Source organism: Leptosomus discolor, chromosome 2 (assembly GCF_034619465.1).
Source record: "Leptosomus discolor isolate bLepDis1 chromosome 2, bLepDis1.hap2, whole genome shotgun sequence".
NCBI lineage: Eukaryota > Metazoa > Chordata > Aves > Leptosomiformes > Leptosomidae > Leptosomus > Leptosomus discolor.
In genome coordinates this window covers 93124616-93139207 of record NC_141392.1, presented here as the reverse complement: position 1 = coordinate 93139207, position 14592 = coordinate 93124616, and the positions used below count along the sequence as shown (strand labels likewise).

General features: G+C 38.2%; 1 protein-coding gene across 1 annotated transcript in view; it reads left to right on the top strand.

Annotated features, from left to right (window-relative positions):
• CD109 (CD109 molecule) overlaps positions 1-14592 on the top strand; it is a 77092-nt gene that overhangs the window by 17353 nt on the left and 45147 nt on the right. Inside the window, exons 4-8 of the mRNA XM_086461463.1 lie at positions 2416-2646; positions 2785-2910; positions 11493-11532; positions 12157-12241; positions 14406-14502. Of these exons, the coding sequence (XP_086317589.1) occupies positions 2416-2646; positions 2785-2910; positions 11493-11532; positions 12157-12241; positions 14406-14502 (579 nt within the window). The remainder of the gene's footprint in view (positions 1-2415; positions 2647-2784; positions 2911-11492; positions 11533-12156; positions 12242-14405; positions 14503-14592) is intronic.

Below are 14592 nucleotides of genomic sequence, written 5' to 3'. Positions count from 1 at the left end.
TTGGGTTGAGAAACAACCCTTTAGAGGAGGAGTTGGTGGGGCTGTGGTAAATAGTTACCATATTGTAGCAGTGACCTTCTGGAAGTGTTGTGTTAATGCAGTTTCTGTTAGCATATATGTGTGAACCAGAAGGTGGGTAACTTTGCACCTCAGCTGTCCTAATATACTGCCATGACAATGCAAACTTCATTGCCTCTGGCTTTTACATCAAGAAAGGTACAATAGGCAGTTTTGTCAACATGTTTCTGGAAGGAAAGATCTTTTGAAATATAAAAAGTATAAAAATCATGGGAGCAACCCATGCTATCTATCGTTACTCACGGTAGGAAAAAGGTACAGAAAAATATATGAGTTCTCTAAATGGCATTTACAGACTTTTAAAGAAGAAATCAAAGACAATACTTGCAAGTATGTTAAAATAATGCTGTAAGATTCACTGCTGTGATGAGACCAAACAAGCTTCCTTTGCCCCCCATTTTGATTTTGAATGTTTGTAATGTTTCCTGGACTTCTTGTAGGGAATCCCGTCTACTTTTTAGGGAATATGCTGTCTTTAATAAATGGTAATATTTGTAAATGAATTCATTTTGAGGTAATATTTGACAGACGCAGTAACTAAGGCTGTACTTCCTATTTAATATATTCCAGAATACTTGGCATGGAAGAGTGGAGAGTGTTGAAATAATATGAATCATATGTTCTTGGCAATGTGTATACAAAAATCTGCAGTTGAAGAAAAAAGCAGAATGTATTTCAGTGTGGAGATTTGCACCTAAAATTTAGTTGTATAAGTCCAGATTTTAAAGGGGGAATCTCTTTTTCCTGTGTCATCATATGCCTGTTCATGGGTGAAAAAGAGAGCCTGTTTATTTTCCCCTCCCTGATTTTTTTTTTTTCCTGGCTTATTTTTAAAAACAGAAAGTCAACAGAGAGGGATGAAATTGTAGTTGATTCCTCTTTATAAGTAAACAGAGAAGGAAACGTATTCAATACAGACATTTGCATCTACTTCATTTGTCACCCTGTGACATTTTCCCCTGTTTGGAAATTTCTGTTACCTCACTGTGCGCTCTTAAAATGAGTTTTGACAGCATGAGGGCCTTTCATTATAGAGCTTGGTAGGATACTTTTGAAGTGTTCTGCCTGTTGAGTTAACAGCTGTAATTTTCATTACTGGTGCAAGAGGAGTGCTTCGTTTCCATAAGTTAGGATGAAAAAAGCAAGCCTGTCTGTTTTAGTTGTCTTGACTTCGGAGAATTTACTCCAAATTTACTGTTGTAACTGCAAACAGAAGCATGTGACTCTTAAGCTTTTTAGCAGGGCTACTTGTTGGAATGAGCTGTGTGTTGTGTTAAAACCCTTTTCGTTTTTCAAAGAGACGCTCCTAAGCAGATGGCAGTACAGAAGCTGGCATCTGGGCTGGGATGTCCCTGGGGTCATTTGTGGCCTGTGTAGGCTCTGCTTAGGTGAAATTCCCATGTGCTGCAGCAGCTCTGCTTTGAGCCTTTCTACTGCTGTGGCTGGGATTCCTCCTACCTAACTTTAGGAAATGAAGTGATACATCTGAATTAAGAGCTCTAGGTTTCCTCTGTCCACTGGAGAGACACAGAAAGAGAGACTTGTGCGTGGTTATTCTGATCTTATGTGGTCTAAATTTCCTTGCCAGTGATATCTGTCTGTGTTGACTGCCAGCACTGAAGGGGCCTTCAATGTCTGTCCTAAATAATTAGCCATATAAAATGTCTCTTCCTTTATTCCTTAATATTTTGGGAAGAATAATTATTTTACTTTCTAGATGAGTTGCAATATATGTTGTAAAAATGAACCGTTAAACTGAAATGAGACAAAATCAGTGAGGTTTCTATTGAAAAACACTACTTCACCTCATGAGATCTTCATTCTGAATTTCATTTTTCTACCCCATAGGACATGAAGCTAAACCTTGTAAGAAGTGGTGCAGGGTTTTCTTACTATCCTGCTCATCTTCCCTGCTTATAGTTTTTCCAGCTCTTTTATTTTTGGAAAACTCGTTACCAAAAAGTGGTCAAGTCAGAAAATAATTAGCCCACAAAATCAAACCCAAGAAATTTCTAAATAACTGACAAGAGAGAGCGCTATGTGTGTGTGTGAGAATCTATGAATGATGTATGAATACATAGATACTTACATTGTTGAAACCTGATTACTACTGAAAATTAGATGCAAATATGTTGAAAAAGTGCTTCTGCTAACATGTTTTCAGGTCGTTGTTTAAATGATACTTTAAAGCCCTGAAATAGTCTTCCTCTTTTTGAGAATTTACATAAGTTGACAAGTTCAAGAATATGTCAGATCTTTATGTAAAATGTTTTTGGAATAATAATATCTTCAAGAATATTTTGGATACTTAACAGAGAGTTGCTATTTCCTTTTTAGCTGCCTTTGAACAGTGCTTCTGGGAATTATGAATTACTGGTGGAAGGTCATGCTGATGGCCGGCTCATCTTCTCTAACCGTACCAGCTTGATGTACATGGCAAAGAGCATCTCTGTATTCATCCAGACTGATAAATCTATGTATAAACCGGGACAAGATGTGATGTTTCGGATTGTCACTGTCTATCCTGATCTCAAACCTTACAAAGCGTCTCTGAATATATATATCCGAGTAAGTATCCATAGCAACCTAGTTATACATTGGAATTTGTCACATGTTCCAACTTTATGTGACAAATAAATGTATTGCTACCTAAATCTTGCTAGCAAGACTACTCGCGTTTAACATGCAGCCTGACTTTTCTCCTAGGACCCTCGGAAGAAATTGATTCAGCAGTGGTTGATGGAGGAGGGCGATATGGGCGTAGTTTCAAAAAAATTTCAGTTATCAATGAACCCTCCACTGGGAGACTGGTCCATAGAGGTGGAAGTGAACGTGAGTATTAACATTGCCAAAACACAGAGAGATTTAATGTCTCCTGATAGATGTGAATAAAATTGTGGTTACGTTGGTGAAGCAAGCCCAGAAATAAGCGTGGACCATGAGATGAGGAAATCCTTCCCTCCTGTCAAACCCAAGATACTACACGCACCTTACAAGATTTTCAATAGTATGTGGTTTTGTAAGGAAAGATATTAAAAAAAGCATATGTGTTTTGTCCTAAGCTCTGTGTTAAATGTTATTTGAAAAGTGAGGGGTTTTAATACTGATATAAAAGAAAGTTTTTATGGAGTACTATTTTTTTTTTTAAAGTGAAATGCGCTTATCTTTATTTTATAAGTGAGTATACAGAAATTCGTTGTGCCCTGCTGTGCAGCCAGTCACTGTCTCAAGGGATGTGGATTCAAAGACTATTTCTAAATCTCTGCCTAGTTTTAGGGGTGTTTCAGCAATTCGCAATGACTGACGAGTTACTGTGGATGGATAGTAAAGCAGAACTATTGATAACAAAGCTGGTATGATCTAGTTTGCATGTTACTGTTGGTAACAGTTCTACCAGTCCAATCCTTTAAGCTGTACACTCCTCATACACTGTGGAATATGTTGCAAAAATAGCTGGAGGTTTAGCTGTTCAAAACTCTGGGTGTCAGGTTTATTCAGCCTCCTTTAAATGCCTGTAATTTGGAAATTGCATTTCCGACTTGGCTTGCAGTGGCCGTTCAGAGACATTTAGCAAGTACAAACAGGACTGCTTAATGTTCCCTAATGAGGGAGATGATGGGATAGAAAGCGGAAAAACTCACATGATCATGTGTTACTTGAGAGTAATATTTACCAAGACCAGTTATATGCTTGATAGATTTCTGTAGGCTGAGGTAGGTGAGGGTGGTGCTCAAATGACTGTCAGGACTGGATTTTTTGAGAACACGTTCTCATGTGGGTGTGGAGTTGTTGCTATTGTCTTTGGTGGGAAAAATGTTTCAAGTTGTTCCTGCCCTTGTTCCTGTGCTTGGCCGCTCCTTTCCATCCCTGTGCTGCTGTGCAATAGCTTCTCAGTCGTGCTGAGGCAGCTGTAGTAAGGCTGAGATCTAAAGCATGCCAGGGAAGTGACCCAGATTGAAAAGCATTTCTGTGGTTTTTCTTTGCCTAACCCAGACCAGTTCACTGATCTGGTTGACAGCACAGCCCTGCTCACAGCTGCATAGGTGCTTTTCAGGAGGTGGGGAAGTGTCTTTCAGACATGGGAACAAAGGCTGGTGACAGGGGTGGCCTCCTTCAGCAGCTCAATTGCCAGGTGAAAAAGTGTTTGTGAAATTTTTCTTGGGCTTTCTGCAAAGTCTTGAGTAAACCTGAAGTCAGGAGGACAGTGCTGGAGGAATTGCAGCAGCTGTTTTCAGGATCTGAATGTGAGTGTCATTCCCTCCTGAAACAAAATCAAAAAGAAAAGGAAGAAAATAATTGTAAAATTGAAAGAAAAATGCCTTGTAGATTCATCTGGGCTAGTGAAACACGTGTGAGAAAACAGACAAGTGAAGTGAAATCTTAATAGACTGTAGGTTGATGGTATTCTAAATTTTAGCCATTCAGTACTACTACAGAAGGTTCATGAGTCTGGAAAACATATGACAGGGTGGGAATGTCTCTCAAGTCACGAGTAACAAGGAGAGAGTAAATACGGAACATCTTGTTCACTGTCTCTTCCAATACATAGCTAGAGGGCACCAGGTGAAGGAGGTAAAGAGCAATTTCAAAATAATTAGAACTGCATAACTGAACTACAGAGCACAGCACTGGTGGGTGTTGTGAATAATAAAACTCAGGTGGGATCAAAAAATGTCTGGACAAATTCACAGAAGTGCACTCCATTAAGAACTGTTAACTAGAAGGCCCAAGGCTTGAGCTGGCACAGTGTCACTGCTGGCTGCCCTGGTTGACGTGGTTCTCTAGGTGTTGAATGTTGACTGCTACCAAAGACTGGACATTTTCCTTCATGTTAGATACACTGGGCTACAACCTTTCCTAGGTTGTCTTTATCATATTTTCATCTCGTTTTCCCTACTATTAAATTTTTAAAACTTAGGGTTTTAGCATACAGTGTTTGGGGTTCTCAGTAGAGCTCTAAATGCTTCAGTGACTTGAAGAATATCTGAGGGCAGGGATAATGCTCAACACTCTAGGATATCTTTCTCTGTTCACATTCAAGGTGGAAACTAGTGGAAAATGCTTTTGTTACATTTGGCGAGATGTTGTTTTGGGAAAAGATAAACTTGGACAGAACAGAAGTGGGATTCTTTCTTCATTGAGAGAGGAAACGGTTAATATTTAAGAAACAATGCATTTAATAAGTGGAAAAAAGAGGAACTAGGAGATAGATACAAATATAAATGAAAGTCTGCACTCTTGTATATTTGTAGGAAATGTAAAGATCCCAAGGAAAACTTGATAGTTAATAAAAGTATCAAAGAATTTTTTAAAGGTCACTAGAAACAAAAGAAATTCCAGCAGTGGCAGAGCCCAGTGACATGAGAGAACAGTAATTATGTGGCAGAGATGGAAACATTTATTAGGGATGATGGTTCTGAGTGGTTAAGTGAATCTCAGTGTGGGGAGATTTGAAAAGACCATCAGAAGATCAATGTCCTTATCAGAAAAGAATACGTGAGGTAACATAGGAAACTATATGACCTGTCATCTGGTGTGAGAAGAACGATGACAAAGGTGATTTGGGATTCCACTGATAAAGAATTAAATTCTTTAATGCTATTACGGATTTGGTTAATAAGGTAGATTTACTGATGTAACATTTTTGTAGAGGCTTTTCATTGTACAAAATCCTAATGAAAAATGGCAATGTATGTAAAGTCTGTCAAAGAGGAGTGGATTGATTTTTGGGCCATTTACACTCACCCAGGATGTTTCCAATATAAACTGATGACAGAGTTTGCGGATGGGTCTGGGGAACAAAGCTGTATGTCTTTCATCAGTGAGGCTCTTAGCCACTGGAACAACCCAAAAAATAGGAGTGAGGGCTTCTTTATTATTTGATATTTTAGCATTATTATTTGATATTTTAGCATCAGGAATGGTTGCTTTTTTGGAAGATGCACTATAATAATGCAGATAGTTGGAGTAGCTGAATACTAGGGTAACCAAACCTGGGATAAAAGGATGTCAGGCTAAACGGTTCCTTCTGACATTAAACTATTTGCAATGAAGAGTAACAGAGAGAAGAAAAGGAAAAGTATATTGTATTTAAAAAAAAAAAAAAAAGTTTTAGGCTTTGGGATCCAGAAAAAATGGGCTACTCTTACAATGCTTATCGTGTGTGAATAACTGCAGAAACCACAAGCCCCATGCATCTTATGTTGTTTACTTTCAGACTCCTTTTCCTCCATCATTCACATCTGCTCTGCTTTAATTTTCAAATTTTATTTTGAATATAATGAGAAAGCAATATGCATTATTTCTGTAGCATGTGCCTATACATCATCTTGCATTGGACACGGCTGTCATATGCAGAGTATATTAAATTATTGGAATATTCACATTATTACACTAGATCTGTCTAGTGGATTATCTCACAGACTGTTATTTTTCTGATAGCATGCCATACCATTGGATTAATGAAACCTGCAAGAAACCTTTCAGAATAAAGGAAAATAACTTTTCTAATGGGAAACTCTTTTTGATTCTCTTGGTTACAAGTGAGTTTATGCCCTGAAATACAAGGTCATGTGGGATGGGATTCAGTTTGAGGTTTAAGACATGTGGATGTCTCTATGTAGGTGATGTGGTGGAGATTTAGTTTGTGTTCAGTGAAAACTAGTGATCTGGATCACTCCGAGTGGATATCCGTAGCTATTGCCTGGCTATTTCTTGCTGTTCTGCTATCCAAGGGAGGTAAATTTTTTTTTGTGTCATACATGAAGTTGCATAGATTCACCAGTCCCTTCTTGATAACAGAGGCCGCTGATAACTTGGGTTTACTGCTAAGGAATATTTAATGCATGTCTGGTATTTTTAATAGATATGCTTATCTATCCTTAACTAGTACTGCTAGCCCTGGGTCCACGTGGCATCCAGCACAGCTTATGGATCTACTCAGGGCTTTAGGAACATCTTCAGATGGCAAACCCAGGCTGATCTCCGTATCACTTAGCTATCCTGATCTCACAACTTGAGCTTTCTAGTTAAGTAGTCCTAGCTGTCCAGCCTTTCTGTCTCAGGTTTCCCTCTTGTCTTTAAAGAGTGTCGTTAAGTCAGTAAATAACACTTCCCTTCTAGTGGTTACGGATCATTTCCCAAGTGTACGGAGTTTGGAGTCCTGAAGTAATGCCTCTGAATCCTGTTTTAAATCAGGTTCTGGCTGCTTGCTGCTGTTAAACATCCTGTAGTACTTTTTAGTAGGAGTTCAGGTGTTAGTACAGCTGTTCCAAGAAAACTCAAGACAGAGTAATTACGGTCTGGTTCCCAAGTTTCCACCTCATATTTTAGTTGGATATCTTATATTTCCTGTTGTGGAGCCTGAAAGGCTTTTAGTTCCTGCATTTTAGTAGTAGGCATCTCTGACCAGAAGTTGTTCCTAGTTTTAAGGCATTTTGTGATCTCATTTATGGAAGCTGTTATTGGAAGTTTATGATCAAATATTGAAAAGTAGTAATGTTTCAGGCGCAATGAGGTCTTTCTGAAATATTGTTGAAGAGTATTCTGTTTTTTAAAAGCTTCTGCTATAAAGTAACTTTAAAAATCAACTGGGGTTGCTCATATACTTTACACTTTGAATTTTTTAACTTTTGAGGTTTTATGTATGTTACAGTGTATCCATAGTGAATTCTGTGATGTTTTACTGCTAGTTCGGCTACAGATTTCACATTTGATCCATTGAGCTTGAGGTTATAGATGTCATTGCTTTGAAAGAAAAGTCACCTTCCTTCAAAACGAGACTGTATGTAAAACCTTTGGAATTGGCTATGTATTCAGTAATTTGCAAATGAGCACTGATATTTAATCAGGATCTGATAGTGTGAATACTAGTAACACTGGTGAGACTCTGCTTAGTGTCTGGAGACTGTGATGGTGGATTTGAACAGAAGTTTGGGAATTCATACAGAATTTTATTTCAGGGTTTATTTCCTGCATATAAAAATAAAGCATGAAAGTGATCGTGGAATGCTTCTGTTAATTCTGTCTGGATAAAAACCTATTTTGTGTAGCTGCAACGCAGCAGCAGAGACATGCTCCTGGCAGAGACCGTGCGATGGCGGGGCGGCCACGGGGATGCTGCCGGTGCCAGCACTGCGCTGTGCAGGGCAGAGCCCTCAGACCGCACCCAGCGGCTTTCCCAGTGCTGTGGCTAGTGACGCACCTAAATGTCAGAAAGAAACAAGAATATGGACCTAGACCAGATTCATTTTGGGGACTTTTGATTGCCAAAGAAGAAGAAAAAACTGGAGGGGGGGGGGGGGGGGGGGGGGAGCAGGGAACCAACTCCTGAGATCTTATTTGTTGGATTAGACCCAAATGACTTCAAACAGGAGTCTGATTTACCACAGCAGAGCAAAGTCTGGGCTGCAGTTAGTGATTCTTAAGATGTCAGGATCCACAGCATATAAGGCTCAACTGCAGAAAAGCTTCATCATCCTCCTGACCTCAGAGTACTTGTATATTCTCTTTTTGGCACTGTTTTCTTAATACTCTGGGCAACGTGCACAGAATGTAATGGATGTTTTGCAGTTCAAGAAATGCTGATTTAGAGCAAAATGTTAATAGTCGGGAAGGGTGAGTGTGTTTAAGAAGTAGGAGAAGGCATTGAAGACAAAAACTGTACTAGAATAAAGCAGCTCTGGGAACAAGTGGAATAGGCATGGTGTTGTTTTCTTATCTTAAAAAAAAAAAATCCCTTTTGGGTTGTATATATAAACTGTTTGTCTCAGAAGCCCCCACTTCTGGAAACTGGTTTAACAACTTCCACTCCAAAATATTTAGATGATATTTGCCAGAGACACAGCCCTGCCCTGAGGAGCTAAAATGATCCAGAGTGGTTGAAAGTGCTGTTACTTGTCTTATCCCAAACCAGTTTGGCTGAGAAGTGTGTGTTAGTGGGAAATCTGACTTGGTGTTCAAATCTTCAAAATGACCTAGTAGAGTGTTTTCCTTTCCCTGCACCGTGAAGCACAGCTTGCTTTCTGTCATAAAGGTAGTCATTGCAGCCAAGAGTCTCACTTTAATTTCTGTTTTCTGCTGCTTACAGTCCTCTTAGCTTTTGATTATTTTTTTTTGACTTCTAAGGTCATGTGAAACAAAACCTCATTTTCAAAGGAGATACTTTTTTGTCCTGCTAGGTGGGATAACATTCTGTTCATGTTTTGCTTAATGGCAGTGGTGACATATATATGCTTATCATTGGAAATAAAAGATGTACAGAGAACCAGACATGAGATGAATTCGCTACCAGTCATCTTCCTAAGATACCTGTTCCTAAGATTACCTGATAGTAATCTGATTGTGGACTGCATGATCTGCACAAATGTTGTGAAAATAGCGTATATCTCTTCAAACCTAGGAATACAAATATGGCAATTATTTTGGTGATCAGTGACTTAATCATGAAATCAGTAGCAACCTGATTTTTATTTGAATAGAAGTCTTTTCCTAGGAAAAGTGTAAATATAGAGGTATAAGGGGCTTGGTTTGAGATGCCTAATTTGCAAAGTCATTGATCAGGTAAGAGAGATCAGTTATAATTGTTTCCAGCTTGAATCCTAGTCCTAGGGTCTTTCCCAGAGGAGTTCTCAGTTTGTCCTCTCTTGCTAGAGACACTCATTTCCATCTGACATATCTTGATGCTGCCTGGCAATCAGTTACCCGTATTCAGTCTCCTTTGCCCCACAATTCAAACCATGTTCACTGAGATACTCCAGTACATATGATAACTTGTAGTGGTGTCACAGTTCTCAGGAATAATCAGTCAGACTTCTGAGCTCCACATCTAACCTCATCATGCAACTGAGCAGCAGCTGGTGATATTACCCTTTCAAAATAGCCACCTCCTAGTGACAGACTGTTGTCTTTCTTGGTCTTTCCCCTATTTCCCAGAAGACTCTTAAGTGAAGAGGCAAAATAGGCTTTCAAAAGGAGCCTCTCCCTTCCTGTCCTTTTGGAAGTGGAGACTTCTTTGGTTTCTCAGCCCATTCTTCAAGCCTAGCTGAGCTCAGATTTTCCTCTTGGAAAATCATTGCTCCAGTGTAATCTCTGTGTCAAGCAGATCAGCTGCTTGATCAGAGCTATGGTTCTGGGTGCTGCTGGTAAATCACCCCATGCCATTTCCCTGCTGATGGCAGCTTTTGGTATGATGCCATAAAAAAATCACTGAATGAGGGGTTATATGTCAGCAGACAAATGATGTACAAGCTTGGTCAAAATAATTTAAGCATTTAGGTTGGAAAAGGCCTTTAAGATCATTGAGTCCGACCATAAACCTGACACTGCCAAGTCCACCAGTAAACAGTGTCCCTAACTGCCACATCTACACGTCTTTTAAACACCTCCGGGGATGGTGACTCCACCGCTTCCCCAGGCAGCCTGTTCCAGTGCTTGATAACCCTTTCAGTGAAGAAATTTTTCCTAATGTCCAATGTAAACCTTGCCTGGCGCAACTTGAATTACTCCCACTTTAGCAAGGAAGAACAATCGAATAAGACAACAAAAAGCAGAATCTATGTGGCTGGCTACCATGTCTTTTTGGTCAACTGTCATTGTACCAAAGAACAAAAGTAGCTGCTGTTTTTTTTTAATCTTCATAAAGTGAAAAAAAACCTTTAAAAATAATTTCCCAGTGATGTGCCATATATGGCCTGATGTACCACATGTCAAAGATATGCCAGAATATGCTTTCAGATACCCTTCTGAGGAAAATCAGGAAATAAGTGAAAAAATTAGAAAAATAGGAAAGTAGAAAGAACACAAGTAACAATATATTGTATAGTTGTTTATATCTTCCATTGATTTTTAACTAACAAATAAACAAGACAAGAAGATATACCCCAAGAGTATCTCTGCTGAAGGAAGTATGCACTCTAGACTGTAACAAAATTTTAACTGCCTTTTGAGTAAATGAAGAACCTTAAGATTATACATGCTTTTGAAATGGTCTTGTCCTCTAGATAGGCACTGTTGGAGCTTCTCTTCAGTATACAGATCCTTGAGTTAATTTTAAATGAGTTAGTAAAGATACTGCTGGTAGGTCATAGTTCATCATGATGACTGTGAGTAATTATGCTAGGTAGTTTTATGCTAACTAGCGCAGATATTTTGGTTTTTTATACAGAAACCAGGCATATGTAGATGTCTGCAGATCGGAAGCTCTATGCGCTTTTCATTATATGTACTTACCATCTGCTGCATGTGAGCTTCTGTGTCCTTCTGTGGTGCAAATAAATAAATGCTACATCACATCGTGTCAGAAATTGTAATTTAACTTGAATATGGGTAGGATTTGGCCTAGAAGGTATGTTAAACTTGCTCATATAACCACAATTGTATATATTTTTCTCATATTTTTTTTTTTTTTTCAATAGGGTCAAGTTCATTATCAAAGATTTAAAGTGATGGAATATGGTAAGTGTTACTTAATGGCATTTAGTAGTAACCAAAACTAGTAGTTGATTCTCCATTAATTTAGACTGGCTTCCCTTGGCTAGCATGAACCTTTTGAATATGCCCAGAAAGTCTAATTTCCAGATGTCTTGCTTCTCTGAGACAGACTCTGTGTCCCGGGAAAAACATTGTCTTATCAGCTGCCCTGTTTATCTTTGGTGGTTTTAATGACCTACTACTGTAGTGTCTGGATGTCATGTAATCTTTAAAGTACTTGTCTTAAGATATGAGATGTGGTGGTTGTCCCTGATTTTCCAGGATCATGCAGGCAATGTGTTCATCCTGAAATATCTGTATAATGTCTGGTCGTGAAGCTTGCTGATGATTCTGTAAAGGCTGAATAAGCTAAACATTTTATATTTCAGTCTTACGAGCTTGTACGCAGGCTGCTCATGATGCTTGTTGTTCTTTCAACAAAAAGTCTGGGGCATGTATAGGGTTGGGTTGAAATATATCTTACCTTATATTCCTTGGGAAACTGTAGTAGTCTTTGTCATATTACATGTTCTACCTGTATTACTTAAAAAAAAGAAAAATGTATTATTTCTTGTGTGAATTTGATGCTTTCTGTAATTTTTTCTTTAGTTTTACCAAAATTTGATGTTATGATAACAACACCATTATACTACTCTTTGAGGGAGGAAGATGTAACTGGAGTTGTCACTGCAAAGTAAGTAAAACTTTGATACCATTGTCACCCTCACACTTAAAAAAAATTATTGTGGGTTGCTAAGTGTCAAAGGGACAATATATTTAGAATGATAAAAAGTGCCTTCTAGGCAAAATTACTTGGCTAACATCCATTTCTAGTTACTGGATTTTGTTGTAACAATGTTAGATAGATCTTTAGGCTTCTAGTTAGTTTTTTTTTTTTGTTTGGTAAAGGTATTTCTAGACTATAGCCAAGACATTTTTAGCTACTTTATTCAGAAAATTTCTTGAGTCTTTTGCTTATAATGTATATTTTGAGGCATTTTTTTAGTTCTTATGGCTTTTTTATGGTGCCCTCCAACTTCTCACGTTAAGGTCTGTAGGTAGAGCAACTATATTTTATTAGAGCACTTGGAAAATTATGTGAACTTCTATGCACATCCTTCTTGATCCAGTTTATCCACATTGTGGATTTGAAGTACAGGCTTCTCTTGACTATCAGAATACCTAGACCTGTAAATGGGTAAAAAATTAAAAACTCTTGAGAAATTCAGAAAAGACTTCACTGTAGACTATTACATTTTATTTTTCATCTGAACAAATATCTAGGTTAATGCATACTAAATTAATTTTGTTTTGGGAAGACGAGAGCCAGATAGAGCTACCTGATAGATCCATTTCAGAAGACCTGAAATAAAAGGTTTTTTATGGATTATTTAATGCAATAAAATACATACCTTCTAAACAAGCACTCCGTTTATAAGTGAAATACAAAAATGATTTAATAAGAATGTTTAACAAGCTATTTACATTAAATGTTTGGACTTTTGAGAAAAAGCATTCTTTCCTAGAGGCAATGCAAACTGATATTATAAACTGTTTAGGTTTCTCATAAGTGTCAATTGTTTGGAAAAGGCTTTCCTCAATTTTATTCCCCATTCTGCTTTGCTTTTCAAATCCATTGTATGCCAACGTGAATTTGGTTTCCTAAGTTGTCTTGGTCTTCCACAGGGCACTTGGCTCCTTTGTGAGGTATAATCATAAGGTATTTGAAAGTGTACCTGTCTGCTGCAATAAATCGAGACTTAGATGACAGTGAATTGTCTGAGATTGAATCCTAGCAGTGACAAAGTTTTACTGATACGTAGTTATTTATAGGGAATGACTTAATTCCTGGTGACATTTTATAGGCATAATGCCTCTGTATTGTACAAAGAGTTTATATGTCACTTACAGTTGCAGATGTCATAAACCCCTTTTCCTATCTCATCTCTGGAGTATTATTAGATTAAGTACAGTGTTGCTACCCAATGGCAGTATCATTTCAAGGTTAATGGCAGCTTATTACGGTAATTAGGTCTGCTTGGAAAGACTGAGTTCAGGTGCAAGACAGTGCTGTCAGTCTCCTTCCTGTAACTACGCTATTTGATTATTCTTTCCCTCTGCTTTTTAGCTTTGATATTTCTTAAGTGCCTGCCAATCAAATCCATGATGATTTAAAGTACTGAAAGTTATGACATCTGCATTTATTACTAATGATGGTGTTGGCCTGCCCCCCTCTCCCCCCCTTTCTATGTCTGAATCTGATATTGTGGTTTCTCTTATGTATAACGTGGAAACATTTATACAAAATTTTTATTTACTGCACCCTGACTGCAGGTTGCTAATGGCGTTCAAAGAAGTGAGTATGTTACAGTTTTCAGGTTTGCCACAGCTGCAAATTGTGTTCACCATGTAATAATGGCATGAATTCTTTGGACTCTGATTAGTAAATAATTTGACTGCAAATATCTTGAGATCTCTCATTTTGTGTTAGTAGCATTTAGGAGCAAAATGCTTGTACTTCCCACGTCCCATTGTAACTCTGCTGTATATTAGTTACGATGGTACATTGGTATTCTATTCAATAACTTACTTCCAGCTTAGCTTAATATAGTAATTTCCCTACATTGTACAGCCCATAATAATAGTAACAGGTTTATAGAGCTCATCTGCGGGGAAGGGCAGCACTGTGTATCTTCTCTGGATTTTGACTTTAGTGTCAATAAACTCATCTCAGTATTGAAAACTCCATGTTTGAGGCCAGGGAAAAATATTTTAGTAGAATCTTTTGCCTTGAGACCTCTTCCGGAGCCCAAGCCCTGGAGCTGGTGTGTTGTTTGACTTTGACTGATGTGTTTCAGGTACACGTATGGGAAGCCAGTAAAGGGAACTGTAACAGTCACTTGCCTTTCTGTCTCTTACTGGACAAACAAGAGAAATATAACAACAACAATGGAGGTGAGTCCTCTGTTAGCAGTTTGTAGTGTTGTAGACTTTAAGCCTGTGTCTCCTTTTGTAGGTTAAATATGCCTGGGACCATTCTGGAGT